Here is a 19,211-nt window from a genome sequence, read left to right on the forward strand (position 1 = left end):
CGCGGCACTCAGCCCCATGTACATTCATCAGCCACAGCTTCTTGGTTGCTGGTGCACGGGCCTGCAGACCGTGCCGGGGCAAGCAAATTTCCAAAAGTCTGAGAAACACTATCAGCGACCGACGGGCGTTGACGGGACGACCTGTTACCACCTACCGCATAACCACAGCGTCGCGAAGATTGGCGGCCAATTGGCTGCTGCCCGCATTTACAAACCCTTTCGACATAGAGACGTACCTCGATGTGCCGACCTTGAGTCAACCTTGTCGGTTGCTGGTTTCCCTCCGGTCCCGGTCGAACTCGCGCCACTCGAGACCTCCCGACAATGCTGAAGCCACGGCTCTTCCCCTTGACTTCGGGGGTAGCCTCGCTTTCCATCCTCTGTCAGAGAACCCTCCAACTCAACGCTATCAGGCGGTACTCAGCCGTGGTGCCGAGCGATGCCAAGGATGCGCCCAGCGAGGACACGACCGCCGCCTTTGGCCCCCCCTCCGCCCAGCTTGAAGCTGTGAAGATGCGGACGTACAAGCCACGGACTCCCGGTCTTCGACACCTCAAACGACCGATCAACGATCACCTCTGGAAGGGCAGGCCGTTTCTGCCCTTGACCTTTCCCAAGAAGGGTCATGGGAAGGGTGGCAGAAACAACTCGGGCAAGATTACGGTCAGACACCGTGGAGGTGGGCATAAACGGAGAATCCGTATCGTTGACTTCAAGCGGTGGACGCCGGGGCCGCACACGGTCGAGCGTATCGAATACGACCCGGGCCGGAGTGCCCACATCGCCCTGTTGACGGAGCAGGCAACAGGAAAGAAGAGTTATATCGTGGCCGCCGAGGGCATGCGCGCTGGAGACGTGGTGCAGAGCTACAGGTCTGGCATTCCTCAGGATCTGCTCGACAGTATGGGCGGCGTTATCGATCCCGGTATCCTAGCGGCCAAGACCGCTTGGAGAGGAAACTGCCTGCCTCTTCACATGATTCCTGTCGGCACGGCCGTGTACTGTGTGGGATCGCGGAAGGACGGCGGTGCGGTCTTCTGCCGTAGTGCCGGTACATATGCAACCATCATCTCCAAGGAGGAGGAGACGCGGGACGACGGCACCAAGGTCATGACCGGGAAGCATGTCGTAGTCCGTTTACAGAGCGGCGAGATTCGCAAGGTTAGCAAGGATGCTTGCGCAACCATCGGTGTGGCCAGCAACGTCATGCATCAATATAGGCAGCTGGGAAAGGCCGGGCGTAGCCGGTGGCTCAACATCAGGCCCACGGTGAGAGGCGTGGCCATGAACGCATGTATGTGGAGCGTGATTCCGTTCTCTCCTTCCTCCTTGATTCCTTCTTTCTCGCCATCACCCCTCATTTTGCCGCTGACATTGAATCAGTTGAACATCCCCACGGTGGTGGTCGTGGTAAATCGAAGGGTAACAGGCATCCCGTCAGCCCCTGGGGCCAACCAGCCAAGGGTGGCTTCAAGACGCGCAAGAAGAGTAATGTCAACAAATGGGTGGTCACTCCTCGGGCACGCAACATGGGCAAGCGTAGAAACAAGAACACCGCCTAAGGAGGGCAGCGACTGCGTTGTGGAGCGATGGGGTGGTCATTATGTACAATATGTAGATCAGCAATCATTGTTCTTTTTCGAGTCTGAAGTCAAAAATTCCGCTAAGCGGCGGCAGACCAGCATATTCTGAGGCTTTCGCATCGGCTTCTGAGCGTTCACCGTGTCTCAATCCCGAAACATCGGGAGGCAGTATGGCGGCGCCAACAGCAACCACCCCGCCTGGAGAAATTGGCAAAGTATGGTAAAACCGATAAGGCGGCTAGTGCGTAGTCTACACTAGCATCGAGAAGGAGATTACCAACTACGCTACTCCGTACACAACCCCGTCTCATCCGGGTTGGATATCGGGGGCAGTACGGATCTGTACTGCCAAGTGACCCCCTGACCTTCAGGTACATTTAGTTATTCGGAGTACGAATCACGGAGTAGTTACTACAGTAAATCCGTACATCCGTACAGAGGATTACGATGCAAGTTCAGCCATCGTATTGGCCCTTATACTCGTACCAAAACGTGCTACTCTGCATTACGCGTCTGGGATTCTATAATCACCGTCTCACGCTGCCCTTCGAAGGGGAGGTGCGGAACATAGCGTGTGTCAAGGAATCCAGAGGTAGGTGAGGGCAAGGTACCCGGGCTTACAAACCGATTCTTAAGGTATTATTACTCCGGACCAAGGCCGTTAGGGGGGCTGGTACGGATGGTGTTGGCAAGGTACTGCTAGTGTTACCCGAAAATAAGTACCAACTAGCGCCGAGGTACTCCGTTACCCGCCACTTCACAAGCTCAACCAGAGGTACACTATACTTCGTAATCTCTTCGCGGTATACCATCAATTTCAGGCTCCTCCTTGTGGAGAACCCCTTCCGCGGCAACGTCCTGCACCGCGCTTGCTCACTGCGCTTCGTTCCAACTAGACCCGTTTCCTAAGGTTCTACAGAGTACGGAGAAATCCGTATAGGAGTTGTGCTACACGGTAATCCGCACGTCGAACATTCAAACTGAGAAACCTGGTCTCTCTTGACAACGCGTTGTTCATAAAAAAACTCGCGGGACCTGCTTGTGACCAGTGTTTCAGGTTTTGGGCGTCGACTGTGGGCCCCAAGGCTTTGCATTGTCGATCGACCTTGGCCACCCACTCGCATCTCTATCCTTTTGTGGCTGAGCTCCCACAAGACGGCGGCAAAGAGGTGATCCAACCGCCTACAACTGACTACTAAGGGTCACATACGTTCAAGAAACCCAGTGGATGACGCGTTCTGGACGTTCGCATTTGGTTTTCAACCCTGCTGGAACCAGACCGCCGTTCCCTTGGTATAGTTGCAGCAACTGGTGGCGGCAATTCGAGCTCGGTATTCTCCCAGTTCTTCTCGCATCCTAGCGTGCCTTGCTTCCATTTTGGGGTGTCGAGCTCGGTACTCTCCTAGTTCTTCTCGCATCCTAGCGTGCCTTGCTTCCATTTTGGGGTGGTCTGGCCCGGCGCTTGAACATCGCCGCCCGCACCTGGCACTGTTTCACTCCTTCCCTTCTCATTACACTACCTTACCTACCTTAGGTATACAGGGCATCCCAATGCCCGACGATTCCATTCGACCTCTTATCCACTCTCGCTCGGTTTCTCCTGCACCGACCTTCGGAGCCCACAACAATATGAACAATCTGGATGTCGCCGGGGGAAGTTTGCGAAGGAAGGAGCGGACTTCATGGGTAGTGACGATTTCGTATGTCTTCGACTGGGTCGTGCTCGCTATCTTCGCCGCAGTCGGCTACGTTTTGGGGAAGATCACTCCGAACAAACGGCCGTTTTCTCTGGATGACCGCAATATCGCGTATGTTGTCGCCCCTTTGACCTTGCTCTGCTCTCCGGTTAAGGTTGCCGAGCAGTGCTGACAGCTCGGCAGTTTCCCTTACACGGTCGAGGAGACTGTCCCAGTCTGGCTGCTGGTAATCATTGCCATCATCGCTCCGATCTGTCTCATCGCTGTTATCTGCCTCATATTCGTCCCCGGTGCGACAGTCCCCGTCGGGACGCCAAAGTCGCTGATCTGGAAGCGCAAGCTATGGGAGCTACACACCGGCCTGCTGGGTCTCGCCTTGTCGATAGTCGCGGCTTGGTTTATCACCAACGGCATGAAAAATCTGTTTGGAAAGCCACGGCCCGATCTCCTGTCCAGATGCCAACCCGACCTTGATAATCTCCCCAACTATGTCATCGGCGGCACGAAGGGGTTACCAATGGCGACAGCGGCTGGGCAGCTCGTGAGCCCCAGCATTTGTAAGAATCCAGACAAGCATATGCTGGATGATGGTTTCAGGAGTTACCCGAGCGGGCATTCAAGTTCTTCAGCTGCAGGTGCGCACCCGACAGTCTCAGGCTCTCGCGGGTGACGAGATTGGCTAATCATGCGCTAGGTCTGATTTACTTTTCCCTCTTCATCGCGAGCAAGTTCGCCATTACAATTCCGTTCCTCGCCCCGGCCGGCTTCGCCGACGCGTCCGCCTTTACCGCTTTCCCCTCGCGCACACGCCTGCCAAACATCAGAGTTTCCGGCCCCAATTCATACGAGCTACCTGACCGTAACCGCGGCGCGCCGTCGGCATCGACGCTGGACACAGCCTTGGGTAACAAGGGTATTTCGCGGCACAACCAGACAATCTCAGCAGTGCGTCGTCAAGCGGCCGCGCCACCTATCTACCTTCTCTGCATCGCGGTCGTTCCCTTCTTCGCTTCCGTTTTCATCGCCGGCTCGCGGTGGTGGGATTTTCGGCACCACGGTTTCGACATCATATTTGGTTACCTCATCGGAACCGTCACTGCTATCTTTTCCTTCCGCTACTATCATCTGCCCATCTCCAGCGGTGCTGGATGGGCGTGGGGACCTCGCAGCCGCGATAAGGCGTTTTGGGCTGGTGTGGGAAGCTTCAGCTACGCAACGGACCATTTGCGAGGGACGTACCGATCCGGCGACGAAGAGGAAGCCCTGCCGAGTGCTGATCCATATGGCCGTGGCAGTGCGCTGAACGGCACCACGGATCATGCTCCATCCTCACGCAAGGCTGCGGGTCCGGAGGGGAGAGATGTCGAATATGCTGGCGATTCGAGGATCTAAAAAGTGTTGTGATAAGTATGTTATCTATTTCGATATGATTTGGGCAGCCAGGTGGGACTGGGTATCTCACTGCCCTAGGGAAGGTTCGACGAGCTCATTCGAGAGTGGGAAATGCATGGGCATGGTGGTCCGGCGTTTAGGGAGGCCATTTCCAACGTTAAAACACAATACAGAAGCGGGCCAGCGGAACATGGCGTGGACTTCATAGTTGATTCTGGGTCGGTCTGTTCAGGTTCTGGCGGGACAAATTGATCTTTGTCCAAAATTTTAGTTCATTTGTTCTTTCCGAACACTCGATTCTTGAAGATCCGACGACTCTTGCAAGCTGAGAGTCCCATGTCTGCTTCTCTCTCGGGGAAGCTGCCATGTCGATTGGTGACACATCCGCCTGAAGCATTACCTGCCCGCGATTATTCAAAGGATGTACCTTGGAGGGCTCTGGATAACGCAACTCTTCCCAAGTGGGCGGGATATGCACCGATTGTGACGCACGGCAAAGGGACATGTCGGCCTAGAAGGTTCTTGTTATACCCGTGTAGTAGTGTCATGTTCTATCGTTTCGCGTCGTGTTCCGTGCATTTGGGGGCAGACTCGGAAACCGAGCCCGCTTCAACCACAGATAGGCCATCCTTGACTCCGGTGTCCTGAGCCCCTTTCAATACAACATTCCTCCTTCAGCCTTTCCCAAGAGAACGCCCAGTTCAAATGCGCCGGCCACAAACTTTTACCTAAAAGGAATAACGGAGAAGTAAACCACCTATAGAAACGAACCGCTGTTACCATGCCGTTCAAACGCGCCCCTTTTGCGATGCCAGACGTGAGATGCCATACCTCCTCTTTCGGACACCTTATGCAGCGCTCCCCATCTGCGCCTCACCCCCAAACGCTCCGGACGAGCCGGCCCCGGCAGGATTAGGACGGGTAAGAGCCATCCGTTCCTCCTCCTCCTCCTCCTCGGGGTCGTCCTCCTCCTCGTCATCGTCCAGGTCGTCCTCGCCGTCATTGAACCCGCTCTCGACCTCCATCTTGCGCAGGCGGCGGCGCATTTCGTCACGCACGCCGTTCTGCCAGCGCATGAGCGCCGCGGCCGCGTGGACCTTGAAGCCGTAGACGCGGGGAATGTAGCGCTCGGCGCTCTTGGTGGGAATTAGCCCCGGGTAGACCTGGAAGAGGATGTTGTGGAACGAAGTGCCGAAGTAGGCGCCGTCGATGGACGCATGGCGAGAGGACTTGGGGTTGTACGTGTCCTCGCAGCGCGCACAATACAGCTTGACGGGTTTGAGGTTGGGGACATCGGAAAGGCCCATGGGCAGGAGCGGATGCGAGTTGCACATTACACGCGGGCATTTGCCGAAGTCGCCTTTCTTGTACTTCTCGAGCTGGTTTGGGGGTAGGGGGCGGGTTTCATGTCCGTTAGTCTCGTAATGGAAGGCGAACGAACGATGGGAGCAGAAGCGGGCACGCTCATACCATCTTCGCCAAACCCCTTGTAGTGACGATATAACGGGCGTGGACGAGACCATACAGATGCCGGGCTGATTTCTCTATCGTCTCGCGCATCTCGTCGTCGCAATCGAGGTCGAACACGTCCGTCACGAGATCCAGCGCATACTGGTAGTACTGCACCTCAGTGTTGAGGCCAGTCAGGTTGAAACGATCCGTCAGGTATTCCTCGTCGATCTCGCAGAAGTACTCGTTGCCGCGGGACGAGATGAACTACGTGTAAGCAATGTTAGGACAAACCGTCGACAGCCGGACAAGGCACGGGAAATGATGAACATGTACGGTCAAGACATACCCAATCCCGCCAGTAGCTGGTGTAGTCGCTGTCAGACTCGGTCGCATAGTCATCCATCTTGCGATCAAGACGGTCGAAACCGAGTGCAGGAAGCTGGGCAGTGGCCGTTGGCAAGGAGGAGAACGGGGCCGAGACTGTGGAGGGATAGCTCAGATGACGAGAATCAACAGGAAAAACAACAGATCGATGGGGTGCGCTGTTGGATGTTCACGTCTTTGTCGGCGTTAGAGATCGCTGGGTTGGCGGACTGAGGGACGGCGACGGCCCACAGAGAGATTCCGTGGATGCAAGGCGGCGGCTGGAAATATGCCTGGCGGGGGGTGGGGGGCTGAGGATTCCAGTGCGCCATGGGGGGCTGCCCCACGAGGTCAGCTAGCGCCTGCCCTCAGAAGCAATGATGGAAGCAACTTGGTAGTTGCTCGCACTGTGAAACAATCAGACCGATGACCACTTGTATTCCGGGAATTAACTGTCTGAGACGGCAGCAGTTTTGAAGCTGATGACTTGCTTTACTCACAAGCTGCCTGTATTTGAAGTATTTTTCTAGGTTATGAGGGGTGCACTTCGTCTTAGCAGCCAAACCTAAGTGCGTGCAATCCGTATAAATGTACTGTCTTTACAGTATATACGACACTACGCACTGGCCTGGGTGGTCCTTGCCTGCCGAGTCCGCAACTACAGCTTTGGGCAACGATTTGTACTGTACTGTACAAGCGAAGCACCGTCTCCTCGTAACAGGGCCAAATGGAATATACTCGCACTTTTAAACGTGCAATCGAAGGTCTGCATTGAGGTGAAAACGACAGCAGGCCGCTGAGTTCGACGCTTCTTCAACATTAATTATCTTCCGAATTATTCGGCAAAGGGGTGGACAGTGTGTGCGGGAATGTGGCACACGGTGGTTGGTCTTGCGCAACCGCAACCATCCGCTCCTTCCATCGCGGAGACGGCGAGCGCTGGCGATGACAAACCCGGAAGGGTGACAGGGTTCAGAACAAATGCCGCTAAAATGACCAGGCACAAGACACATGATAGCCAGAGAGGGATGAAGAATTGACACATGATAGCCAGAGAGGGATGAAGAACGCGCGCCTCTACCCGGGCTGCGAAGTGGTGATTGCTTGAGTGGATGGGCACAGGACAGACCTACTCTCGCTCTTCATCTTAGTCCATTCCAGCCAACGCCATGAGAAATAGAGGAGCTTGAGCAATATATTACGATTATGGCACGCTTCTCGGTTAGCCCGCGCGCCTGTTCCAATCGACTTGCGCCGCTTTCTGATCCCCGCCGTTCGTGGCATTTACTGTCTGCAACTGATATGAACAATGGCTGGGTTGTATCCAGAGGCCCTCTTTTTTGCTATTCACGTTCATCCAACTCCATGTCCAAACGACCTTACCTGGCCGTTTAAATATCTGGTTACGGGCTGCTGACGAAAGAGCCTGCGTCGCTGGCAGAGCGCCCTTCTGCTTCCGAATCGCTCCCTGCTGTCCGTCCGAGACCGGATCCGGCCGAACCGCCGCCGAGGGAAGGGTAGATTGCCGCAGAAGGAATCTCGAGAAATCCCCCCCTGACAGGGCCTTCGTCCATTTCGGGGCCCTGGCTCATGCGGGCTTTCACCATCTCCATCGCCTCTCTGAGCGTATCGCCGGTTTCGTCGAGGGCCGCCAAGAACCGCGCAAGCTCCTTGCACAAGTCCCAGTCTTCCTCGTGCATGGCGCGACTCAGTAGCCGCACGCTCTGCTCGCTCGCTGTAGATAGCTCGTCGAAGGTGTGAAGGATGAGCAAATAGCCGCCCGCCGTTTTCAGACTTCCACGCTGCAAACTCTCCTCAAAGAGCTCTTGGGGCGGGGGCAAATAGGCGAACAGCGTACGCCAAGAGCGCACCTCCGTCTTGCGTGTACACTGGACCACAATGTCGAGGTATTGTTTGAAGGACGAGAGGAGCGAAAGAACGCGTGGGAGAATAGCGTGCTCGGGAGCTGGAGTAGGGTTTGCATCTACCTCCTCATCCAGAACGTGGTGGAGAAGAATCTCGAGGCCGTGGGCGAAGTACTCAAGGTGTTCGTACTGCTGAGCTAGCTGCAACGCTTCGGTGGCTCTGTTTGCGGCGAGATAAGACCGCAAGATATCGGGGAAGAAGAGGTGGGTCTGCCATGGCTGGTTAGCTTGGTCCGTCGGGATACGGTGGAACGTCTCAATCATTACCCTGATGGAAAACCGAAAGAAAGAGAAGCCGATATCGCGGCGTTGTATGAGATCCGGCTCCACACCGAGCACGATAGCCTTGGAAAGCAGGACTGAGAGCGGATAGAAGTCGATGGGCACCGAAACCATGGGTGGTAGCTCTCGCGACGACTCTTCTCCAGAAATTGCTTTCATGACGGACTCCATGTCTGTCCACGCTTTCAACTCGGTTCCATCGAACAACCAGAGGGAATCTTCAAGAACTCGACCGCCCGTGTAGTTGGCTGCTTGGGTCAACTGCTGCGGCGCCGGCGCCGGCTCCGGGGAGTGTGGCCGGTCTCTCATGCTGAGGTAGTATTCGACGTTATGTGCGATGACGCGCATGTCGTACTTCAGAGTGCCCTCGCTGATTGAGGGCCGTAGGAGGACCAGCTTCCCATCCACGAGGAACAAGACGGATGCATGGGCTACGTCCTGGGTAGGATCTCCCTCCAGAAGCTGGTGATCTGGCAGGATCCAGCTTAACCCCCTCACCCTTGCGGGCGACCTCACGATCCCGTGGAAAGCTATGTGGCCCATTTCAACCAGCTTGATAGAGCCTGACACGGGAGCAAATACGTAATGATAGAGGAGGTTGTCGTATGTGTAGACCAACAACGAGTCCTCTCCCGTAGCGGTAATCAGAACGACCGGTGTCGCCATTTTCTGCGTGTACGCCACGGTGCCGTCCAGTGCGGATTCGCGGGAGTATAGGCGCAGCTCAAAGGACCTGTTGGCCTCTACCGCCGCCACCAAGATATTCTGGTACCAACACATCCCCCCCCTGACTTGAAACTCGTTCTCCAGAGCTTCGTTCGCAAACGTCTTCCAGCGGCCGCTGTTAACGCTGTAGTGAGCTAGCCCCCTCCTTCCTGCCACGGCGACATAGCGGCCGTCTGCAGAGATGGCGGTGCATCTGATTGGCCACTGGTTCCAGAGGTAGACGGCGGGGACCCGACTCGTGTGCCATAAGGACGGCTCGGCTGAGATGGATGTGAGGTCCGGCATGTCGTAGCCCCGATAGATCATGACACTCGAGGTGCTCTGAAGTACCGTCCGGAACAGGTTTGCGGGGTTGTAGCACCCCGTTACCGCGCTTCGTGCCATCTCCAAAAGCCATACCGCCGCATGCGCTGTGCTTGCCAGTAGAAGGTCGCAAGAATTACCGATCCAAGCAGCGTCCAGCACGCCAGAAAGCCATTCTTCACCATTCGCGGAGGAAATAGCGTGGTCGGCCTGAAATGTACTGCTCGAGAGCTTCCCGAAAACGCTCCAGGTTGCCCAGCCCTTCTCGAAGCCGGCAAAGAGACAGTAGCCGTCGGGCGAGTAATTGAGAGTGGTAAGTTTCCCAGAGGCAGCCGCGGAAACGTGGATCTTGTGAATGTGAGACGCAGTAATGTTGCCAGAGTAGTCCCTTGCTGAGTAGACGCGAATGCTGCCATCCGCGCAACCGACTGCGATCAGCGAGAACCTCGCATTGATCACGCACCGAACAGCATAATCCTCTTGTCGTTGAGGTAGGTGGAAGCAATAGCCTTTGAACAACTTCTTGGGGTCAGGTGGCCCATTCGAGCTGCCGTCCTGCTGTCCCGGGGTCAGTCGCTGCACTGCGTATGCCCTCCCATCGCTCGTAATCCACGTCGAGAGGTTCATTGGTCTGTCATATGTCATGTCTCTGACGGTGACCTTCTTTTCCAGCCAGCTCATGCGGCTCAGCAGTTCAGTGCTTGTCTGGCTACCCGAGCTGTCGGGTGCCCAGCGGATGCACTGGACCGCAGCGGGTTTTTGCGTGGCCACAACCAACTCGTCATCTAGAGCCAATGCGCTCTCGATCCCTGCATCGACCTTGATCACCATACGGAAACGAACGCTGACATCCCTCACCCCACTTCCCTCGCCCGGTCCCCAGAGTATCTGGTCGGGGGCGGCGTGGCCGGGGTCCCCGACGTGGTTCTGGCGTCTCCGCTGGACGTTGGTATGATGGGCAAAGTGCGGCCGGTATATTCGGGCCTCGGGATCTGTGGCGAGGGTGTATGTTATGAGGTAGCCCAGGCTCGTATGGAGGACAAGGATGGCAGAGTCGGGCCGGAGAAGCAGGTCGGTATTGGTGCCGTAGGTCTCGAGAGATGCCTGCGAACGGACAACGACGGCTAGGAGGACAGTTGGCTGGGATGAACGTCAGACAAAAGAGCAGGCGACGACAAGAGCTACAAGGAGGCTTCCCACACCTTTGTCTGCCAGATGGTAATCGAGGTCGCCGTAATGACGGCGAAGATGTGGCCCGCACGGGCTACACGGAGTGCGAGGATGGGCTCATGCAGAGGGATGGCGGAAGCTGCAGACCCCGTCGAGTGCGCGGGGCTGTCCTCGTCCAGATAGTCTGGTTCGACGGGTTTGATCCCAGGGGTCAAGGGCGTGATCGGTGTCACCGGGGTAAGAGGGGTTGTCGTGGGAGGAGGCGCTGCCGAGGTGCTCGCGTCTTGATGAGCGGAGTCGGGGGAAGAAGAGAGCCAACCTTTGTCGGCCCTCTGCCCGGACGCATTGGGGACGCTAGGGAGGCCATCGTGGGAGACAGTGTGGAGGGAGCCCGTCTGGCGGGAGTTGCTCGTCGCATAGATTCGCGGCGTCCCAAGCGGCCAGTACATGGCTCCTCGAATGCCGGGGTCTGCACGGCGGCTTTAATGCGCGCGCATCGGCGAAGTTCAGATTCCCAATTCCCGGCGTAAATTCATGTCATGGCGTATTGCTCGACCGGTGTTGTCGGTCAGGTGCGGAGGCATCCGCATTGAGCGCAAATGGCGTTGCGTTCGGTTACCCAGATAACTAGTGTACCTTAAGTGTATGGGCCGGTGGGTGGGCGGTTGCGGTCGGACTGAGGCGGACAGCTCAGGTGCTGTACTTCGTAGTGGAGCAGCCCAGCATGTCCCCACTCGGGTGGGACGGAGCTGAGAGAAGGAACACGAAAGCGGAGCGGGACATGGCTGCTGCGAATCCCAAGAGGTCGACACCTCCGAGTCCGTGGCGGCATCTACACTAATTCATACACTTGTTACCGTGTCGGATTGCATCGAAGGTACAGAGTACGGAGTAGTGCACACACACACACACACACAGTCCTCGGCACTAGCGAGGCAGGCGGTCACTGCGCTCCTTCAGCTTGAATGCTGGTTCCAGTGACCCACAAGTTCTTGGGATACTGATACTGTTTAGACTTGGCGCGTTCTTGTAGATTCCTTGTCCAAGACAAGACGCCCGCCCCTTAAGCCTGTGGGCGGTGCCTTCAATTCATTCAGTTACCCAAAGGTATCTGGGATACCTATCCTAACTTAGGTTTTCCGGCAAGCCTAACTAAAAAAGAGATCCCGCCCTAGATCACTTGAAGCTCGTCGCCTATTGGAGCGCCTCGGACCCTCGACTCTACACCAAGCTTTATCGCGGTCATCACTCGGAAGCGGATTCTCCTGTCTTTCACATCATGTCCCAACCCGGCAGACCCAGGATCGGCCGCATCTCCAAAGAATTATTCTCAAGTTACTTCAAGGATATCCCGAGCCAACCCTACCATGAGCCGGCTCCCGGCCGCGGGTCGTCGAGCTCTCACCACCGGTGCGTCTTCCCACGATGCCGGCGGGATGTTCAGAAGCGGGGTGTGGGTGCTAATGATGATCTTTTCACAGACTCCGCCTCATCGCCTGGAATCCCCTAAGCACTTGGGTCGCCACGGTCACCTCAGAAAAGACCATCCGCGTCTGTAAGTTGCTCTTGTGCCACGCCCCGCTGACTTGTTGTCCTGAATGGCTTCTAATGCATTGGATACAGGGAACCCTGAGAAGAGAGAGCACAGGTACTCAACGGAACTCAGGGGCCATGTTGCGGGGATTGAAAAGATAGCGTTCAACCCAGCGAAAGAGGCAGAACTCTGCAGTGTCAGCAACGACGGAGCTGTCAAGATCTGGGACGTGAGGACCAAGGCTTGTGTCAGTGAAATCAAGGGCCCCAGTGGTGCCCACTCGCTAGCTTGGGCACCTGACGGCTCCTCGCTCCTCGTTGGAAACAAGGTATGTTCAGCGATCTGGAGGTATGGATGGATGGGATGGGCTGACTCGGCGGTCATCCTAGCGCGGTGAACTCTTCCAGATATCGCCGACCAAATCTGCAGCGGTTTCTTCTCACCAGCTGGGCGTTGACACGAACCAGATGGCCTTCTGCTGGAGCGGAAAGAAGGTTTTTATCCCAACCGTTGACGGTACAATACGGATTCTCTCGTATCCCGAGCTCGAGCCTGTCTTGCACACCAGCTACTCCGCCGGAGACGGAGGACCGGCAGAGTTCATGCTCAAAGGCCATACCGCCTCCTGCCTGACAACTGAGCTTTCACCCGCCGGGAAGTACCTTGCCACAGGGGGTGCCGACTCCATCATAGCCCTTTTCGACACCAAGGATTGGATATGCCAGCGAACAATCTCCCGCATGGTCGGCCCTGTCAAATGCTTAAGTGCGGCACCAGTGCCCTGCGGACCAAGACCTTGGATGCTGATTTGGCTTTAGGCTTCACTTTTGACGGTACTTATTTGGTCGGCGGAAGCGAAGAAGGTAATTGTGGCTCATGACCTGTCGTCCGACACAAGCGCGATTCGCTTACTCGTTTGTTTACTAGGCTCCGGAATAGACGTAATTCATACCGAAACCGGCGAGCTCATCCACACCTTCAAGACTGCGGGCCCGTGCGAAGCCGTCGCGTGGTCTCCGACGAGATATTGTCTCGCATACGGTGACCTAGGTGTGCTACGCATCATCGACGCTGACAAGAAGCCTTCGCAAAAGCCCTAGGCCCCTCCCCTTGGGCACGAACGAGGATGTTGCTCCGGAGAGAGAACGAAGAGGTTTGCCCTGAGGGTGGTGAGAAGTCATATGAGTTTCCACCCCGAGATCAAACCCCCGCAGATGATCTCCCCCCAAACTCGAGTTGGGCCAGTGTAACGCCGATGAAGACCAAGGTTCCAGCCCACCGTCTCTAACCGTGGCGGTGCCAACAGCTGCCTATCAGCACGGGGTAATGTCCCTCCGAGCCGCCCACTGGCGAGGATCAAGATTGGGACGATCTCTTGTCCCGTCTGTGGCTATGTGGCTGAGCGGCTCTATCCGCGCGATGTTGGGTATGAGTATCCAGAAATATCCCAAGCTCATGGCAACCACGTGGGAAACAGATTTGCTTGGGAGAGAAGTGCTCCTTGTGTACATACACTATACTGTTGCATGCCGAGGTACGGACTACTCTGTAGTGAACGCTACACTATATGCACTTATAGGGAGGACTGTGGGTGATGGGAGTTGGTCTAACCCCGTACTGCGCAATTTATACATACCTCTGCGAACATGGAACCAATTACCGGGCTTAGGAGCGGCAAGAAAGAACAACCTATTTTCTTTGAGATCAAGAATGCATCCTACCATCACCCTCGCTACATCTTGAAATATCTCTTCGTTCTTCAATGCCGTGCCTGAAGGTCCTGCCGAGTTCTCAGGACTGGCGGAGTTCTGTCCGATCAGTCGTAGCCAGATTGTGGTCATTCTGTAGCAACACAGCCCGACACATGGAAAAAGGGTGTCCTATGTGGAACCAAGTCTGGCGATTTCTAATAATAATGCACGCTAATTGCCTCATTCGAGCCAATCGCGAGCCTCGAGGGTCACCACGGAAGCCCCCCGTGCAACCTGGGACCCGCTGAACGGGAATGTGCGCGTCGCTTTGCTGCCTCGAGACCGCAAGGGTTGCTACATGGGAGAGAGATACAGCACATTGTAACTCATGCGCATCGACATAATTTCCAAAGGACAACCCGGATGTGAGACAGTCGGCCGATCCGCGCCCCTGGTACCGAGCCGAGACTGATAGCATGTGGTCATGGAGTTATTAAACCCGTACCGCGAGCGGCAGGAACCCAAAGGGTTATTTGCCCAGTAACAGATTGACGGGCCATGCGATCAGAAACAAGCTCAAAATACCCAAGGCAGGTCCTTAGCTGACGTTACTGAGGACTGCAAGAGGGAGCTTTTGCTTAACAAAAGTACTAATTCAATCCACGACGAGTGTGTTACCCGTTCATTCAACAGTTGTTCCTCCAGAGCTCGCCTTTTGGGAGGCCTGATTACGTGGCCGAAGTGATAACTAGCTGCGAGGGTTTGCTGCCCTTGGCTCAATGCCTTCTAGTGTATTTCCAGAATACACCTTAGCAGGGTTATATTGCAGGGACCATCATTTAATGTAGATACCTGCGGTACGGAGTAAGTAGGTATCCAAGTGTATTGACGGACAGTTAAAGCCCTGAAGAGGTGAACAAGGAGATTCTCTAAGGTATGTATACTTGAGTATGTATGTACTGTACTTTGGAAGAAGAGGTCAAGTTACCTGGGGTGCTCTCTAAGTCACCACTGCGTACTCACATTAGGTGCCTGCTTAGGTAGTACCTGAGCACTAGTGTATGTATGTAATCCATACAGTCTAGATCCGATGCAACTCTTTTTACACGCCACACAAATGAAGGGACATGAGGTCAAGTCTACAGAGTAGAGTACCTACCTTAAATTCTATTCTAGTTTGACAAACAGCGAAGCTCCAATCATTACCATCTCATCCCACCCCCAGTCCCATCAGACCAAGCCTTGCAAGGCAACACCAGCCATTTGTAAACCGCCTGGCCCCCGCAATCTCTCTCGTCTGCACAAGTCTCGACTCACTCACCGCGTTCAGCCTGCAGAAGCCACCTCCACGATTCTTGTTCAGGCTTCAATCATCGAGGAGCCCGACTCTGAGCACCGCCAATTATTGACGACTCTTGCGCGGATCAGCTGATCCTCCTTAATTCACCCACAGCCAAGGAGGTTTCCTGCTCGAACTCGACCAGAACGCGAAAGACTCTCGCATCACTCCGTCTCCAAGTATTGAGCTGCGCGTCGTCCTATCGCGGGATATTGAAGGAACATATTTGGCGCTTTTCAACACCCCGGGAGCGCTCGGCAGTTGCTCAGCGTCGTAGACGGCCCCCCAGTTGCAGACGCGATCGAATCTGCACGACACAGCGAATGCCGACCGTGTAGTTGCCTGTCGGCAATCTCCGAAGACAAGGGCCGCCCGAGTCCTCCGAGTCATCGCTCGTTATGTCGACATCTTCTGAAACACCCCCCGACACCATCATGGTTTCGGAGCCGCGTACCGATAAGCTCGCAGACAGCGACCACATCACGATTGAGACTCCCGCGGGGGGGAACTCGAGTGTGCCCAAGCCAAAACGCCTGGCATGCATGATATGCAGGAAGCGGAAATTGAAGTGCGATGGCATCAAACCAAGCTGCAGCACATGTTCGCGCCTGGGCCACAACTGTGCCTACGATGAGGTCAGGAGGAAGAGCGGACCAAAGAGAGGCTACGTGAAGGCATTAGAGGAACGATTAAGTGCGGACATCCCCTCTCCTCAGCTAAACCAATCATCATGGGCGGTTTCCTGCTAACCGGCCTTCGCAGAGCAAGTCGAGACGCTGCTAAAGACACAGGAGATCTCATCCGGTACAGATAGCTCCAAGGGAATGCCTATATCACTCGACGGAACCGCAAAACCGCCTTTGAATCAGCACGCTGCTGCCACGGCCAATTTCAATGTCACAGACCCCCCCATTGGCATCGCCAGCGGACGCGACATGGATCGCTGGCACTTCAACGCCGCTGATTCACCCAACAATCCGCCCCTCGAGGACTTCAATTTTAACGGGGGCATGGGCATGGGCATGGGCGGAGTTGACAACAACTTCACGTGGGAGATGATTGGCTTAGGTCTGGAGGAGCCGCTGCCACCCCAGGAGACGATTGACGAGCTGTAAGTGATGGCTAGGACACGGCCATCATCCGCCGGGGCGCGAACTAACCGCCTGTCGCAGGCATCAGATCTACTTTGAAAAGATTCATCCCTCGTTGCCCATGATTCACAAATACCGGTACCTAGCCGCTATGAATCTGTATGTTTGCCCATTTCTAAAGCGTCATGGTCCACCCGCGAGCTGACTCGAGTAGCGCTCCCGCCCAACGGCCACCTGTCTGCCTGCGGTATGCCATGTGGACTCTGGCCTGCTCTGTGTCGGACAAGTTCCAGACCTTGAAGGACCTCTTTTACGCACGCTCCAGGAAATACCTCGAGTCAGATTACATCAAGGGCTACGGCGAACACATGATCTCCGTTGCCCACGCCCAAACACACGTATTACTCGCCTCATACGAGTTCAAGTGGATGTACTTTCCCAGAGCTTGGATGAGTACGGGTTCGGGCGTGCGGTTGTGTCAGATGTGAGTACTCCTGCTAAACGTCAATCAACGAAACTCGGCTCATACTTTCCAGGATCGGACTCCACCGCCTTGACGGCTCCGGCTTGGAAGTCAAACAGTGCCTGCCGCCGCCAAGAGACTGGACCGAAAGGGAGGAGCGCAGAAGAACCTTTTGGATGGCATTCTGCTTGGACCGCTTCGCTAGCATTGGCACCGGGTGGCCCACGATGATCGACGAGAAGGACATCCTGACAAATCTTCCAGCATCTGACGAAGCCTTCGAACTCAGCCGTCCCGAACAGACACCCGGGCTCCAGGACGCCATGGGACCTGCAGGCGCAGGAAAGCTTTCACCTTTTGCTGGAGTCGCCCTAATGGCCTGCCTCTTCGGTCGGAATCTCGTCCATTTGCACCGCCCAGACGCCGACGACAGGGATCACGACCTGAATGGCGAGTTCTGGAAGCGCCACCGGCAAATGGACAACATTCTCCTCAATACCTCGCTTTGCCTCCCGTCGAGTTTAAAGTTGCCAAATGGGCTCGGCAACGCCAACGTGGTGTTTACCAACATGTGCATACACACGTCTACTATCTGCCTCCACCAAGCGGCCATCTTCAAGGCCGACAAGAATAGGCTGCCGGCTTCGGTGAGCTCAGAAAGCAAAGTGCGGTGTCTCACCGCGGCGAAGGAGATTGCGAGCATTATGAGGATGATTTCGCATCTCGACCTCTCTGCGGTGCGTATGACCCTACCTCATTACTTGTGACGGACGACGCTGATTCCCGTATCTTGTTTTCAGATGAACCCTTTCATTTCATTCTGTCTCTACGTGTCCGCTCGGGTATTTGTGCAATACTTGAAAAGCAGGCCGGATGATAGCCAAGCCGCCGATTCCCTGCGCTTCCTCCTGTCGGCCATGAATGCACTAAAGAGGCGGAACCCGCTGACCGAGTCCTTCCTCGTCCAGCTCGACGTGGACCTCGAGGCGCTCGGCGCGCGGATTCCGAAGCTGAAAAGCGCATTCCCTCGAAGCTGTGATAGCGTAAGACTCCGCTACAACGTCTCATGGTTCACATTGTGTGCTGACGAACCTAGCCTGGCTCCCCGGCCCGTCTCCATCCAACCCTCCAGAAGCAGGCTCGCGCGCACGCCATGGGTGCAGAGAGACAAGGCTACATGTCGTTTTCCAACCAGAGCAACTACATGAAGGTTTCTGGCGATGACGGAAACCCGGTTACCGCGCCCGAGATCCTCGACATCGACCCCAATCCCGTTGCCGCCAATTTCTCTCCCACGGAGCAGCACACCGCCCTCCCGAGCCGTGAACGCAGCCACACGGGTCCCTATCTGCCTGCCCGCGGCCTCGTTCCGCCTGCGTTCTCCGCCTACGGAGCTCCCCGGGACATGGATTCGGGCAGCAACAATGATCTCTCCGGCCCGTCGCCGGACGGCCAATCCAGCGGCCGCACCCCGAACTCGAGTACAACGGGGACCTCGGACCCGCAGCGCCAGAACCTCGCGGCGCCGGCCGCGAACGGACACGTCAACGGCGGATCCGGACAGAATTCGTTTGACACCAGCCCTGCCATGTCCCATCAGAACCTCGGCAGCATGCCGGGCACGACGCAGAACGACGTCGAGAGGGGCGTTAGCGCCTTCTTCGGCACGGACCCTTCGTCGTACGGGATGCCGGCCAGCGTCTCGACGGGCCTGACGACGCCAGACCAACGGTTTGGCATGTCCGGGGCAGGGGACACGCCGGGCGCGGGCGCGACACCGAGCGGGGCGGTTCCCGGCGGCGGTAGCGGCAGCGGGCCGGCCGAGTTTACCGGGCACACGCCGGCATGGGCCGACATGACTGGACAGCACGGGATGACGCCGGCTACGGATGGCATGCTCAGGTCGATCATGGCTATCGGGCCTATGGACGGGATCGAGATGGGCTGGGAGACGAATGGGTAAAGCTGGGCTTTGAAGCTGGTGTGCTTTGGGGAGTTTTTTTTTGGGGGGGGGAAGGGTATGGAGGGGATACCAGGTTGGTCGATCGGTTGGGTTCTTTCGGTGTGACGTTTTGCAAACGATACCTCCTATGATGGATGTGGCGCTCGTCCGTTTGACCTGCGGGATATGTGGGTGAGGCTTTGGCGGCGTTCGGCTCTGGTGGATTGTTGTCTTGTTATGGATATCATGTCGATATCG

At 56.1% G+C, this 19,211-nt stretch overlaps 6 protein-coding genes across 6 annotated transcripts; 4 read left to right on the forward strand and 2 right to left on the reverse strand.

The window, feature by feature from the left end:
* Positions 1-99: 99 nt before the first annotated feature.
* On the forward strand, positions 100-1,723 carry MYCTH_2296621 (uncharacterized protein). Its single transcript, XM_003659450.1, has 2 exons — positions 100-1,294; positions 1,384-1,723. Exons 1-2 carry the CDS (start codon positions 325-327, stop codon positions 1,560-1,562), a joined length of 1,149 nt encoding a protein of 382 aa, XP_003659498.1. The 5' UTR covers positions 100-324; the 3' UTR covers positions 1,563-1,723.
* Positions 1,724-3,103: 1,380 nt separating this feature from the next.
* MYCTH_2141906 (uncharacterized protein) lies at positions 3,104-4,970 on the forward strand. The gene is made up of 3 exons (XM_003659451.1): positions 3,104-3,391; positions 3,464-3,915; positions 3,975-4,970. The coding sequence occupies exons 1-3, from the start codon at positions 3,135-3,137 to the stop codon at positions 4,670-4,672; spliced, it is 1,407 nt and encodes a 468-aa protein (XP_003659499.1). The 5' UTR covers positions 3,104-3,134; the 3' UTR covers positions 4,673-4,970.
* A 413-nt stretch (positions 4,971-5,383) lies between these two features.
* Positions 5,384-6,767, reverse strand: MYCTH_2296626 (uncharacterized protein). Its single transcript, XM_003659452.1, has 4 exons — positions 6,471-6,767; positions 6,143-6,388; positions 5,504-6,051; positions 5,384-5,429 (listed from the first exon to the last, which is right to left on the reverse strand). Exons 1-3 carry the CDS (start codon positions 6,525-6,527, stop codon positions 5,521-5,523), a joined length of 834 nt encoding a protein of 277 aa, XP_003659500.1. The 5' UTR covers positions 6,528-6,767; the 3' UTR covers positions 5,384-5,429; positions 5,504-5,520.
* Positions 6,768-7,711: 944 nt separating this feature from the next.
* MYCTH_2296628 (uncharacterized protein) lies at positions 7,712-11,553 on the reverse strand. The gene is made up of 3 exons (XM_003659453.1): positions 10,926-11,553; positions 8,680-10,863; positions 7,712-8,622 (listed from the first exon to the last, which is right to left on the reverse strand). Exons 1-3 carry the CDS (start codon positions 11,340-11,342, stop codon positions 7,891-7,893), a joined length of 3,333 nt encoding a protein of 1,110 aa, XP_003659501.1. The 5' UTR covers positions 11,343-11,553; the 3' UTR covers positions 7,712-7,890.
* A 619-nt stretch (positions 11,554-12,172) lies between these two features.
* Positions 12,173-14,081, forward strand: MYCTH_77195 (uncharacterized protein; the record flags this gene model as incomplete). Its single annotated transcript, XM_003659454.1, has 6 exons — positions 12,173-12,303; positions 12,375-12,448; positions 12,517-12,755; positions 12,817-13,192; positions 13,246-13,290; positions 13,355-14,081. The coding sequence occupies 6 exons, from the start codon at positions 12,173-12,175 to the stop codon at positions 13,525-13,527; spliced, it is 1,038 nt and encodes a 345-aa protein (XP_003659502.1). The 3' UTR covers positions 13,528-14,081.
* A 1,158-nt stretch (positions 14,082-15,239) lies between these two features.
* On the forward strand, positions 15,240-19,146 carry MYCTH_2296636 (uncharacterized protein). Its single transcript, XM_003659455.1, has 8 exons — positions 15,240-15,383; positions 15,449-16,150; positions 16,220-16,568; positions 16,630-16,707; positions 16,763-17,032; positions 17,085-17,748; positions 17,812-18,054; positions 18,108-19,146. Exons 2-8 carry the CDS (start codon positions 15,856-15,858, stop codon positions 18,972-18,974), a joined length of 2,766 nt encoding a protein of 921 aa, XP_003659503.1. The 5' UTR covers positions 15,240-15,383; positions 15,449-15,855; the 3' UTR covers positions 18,975-19,146.
* Positions 19,147-19,211: the final 65 nt, after the last annotated feature.

The sequence above is a fragment of the Thermothelomyces thermophilus genome, chromosome 1, assembly GCF_000226095.1.
Source record: "Thermothelomyces thermophilus ATCC 42464 chromosome 1, complete sequence".
NCBI lineage: Eukaryota > Fungi > Ascomycota > Sordariomycetes > Sordariales > Chaetomiaceae > Thermothelomyces > Thermothelomyces thermophilus.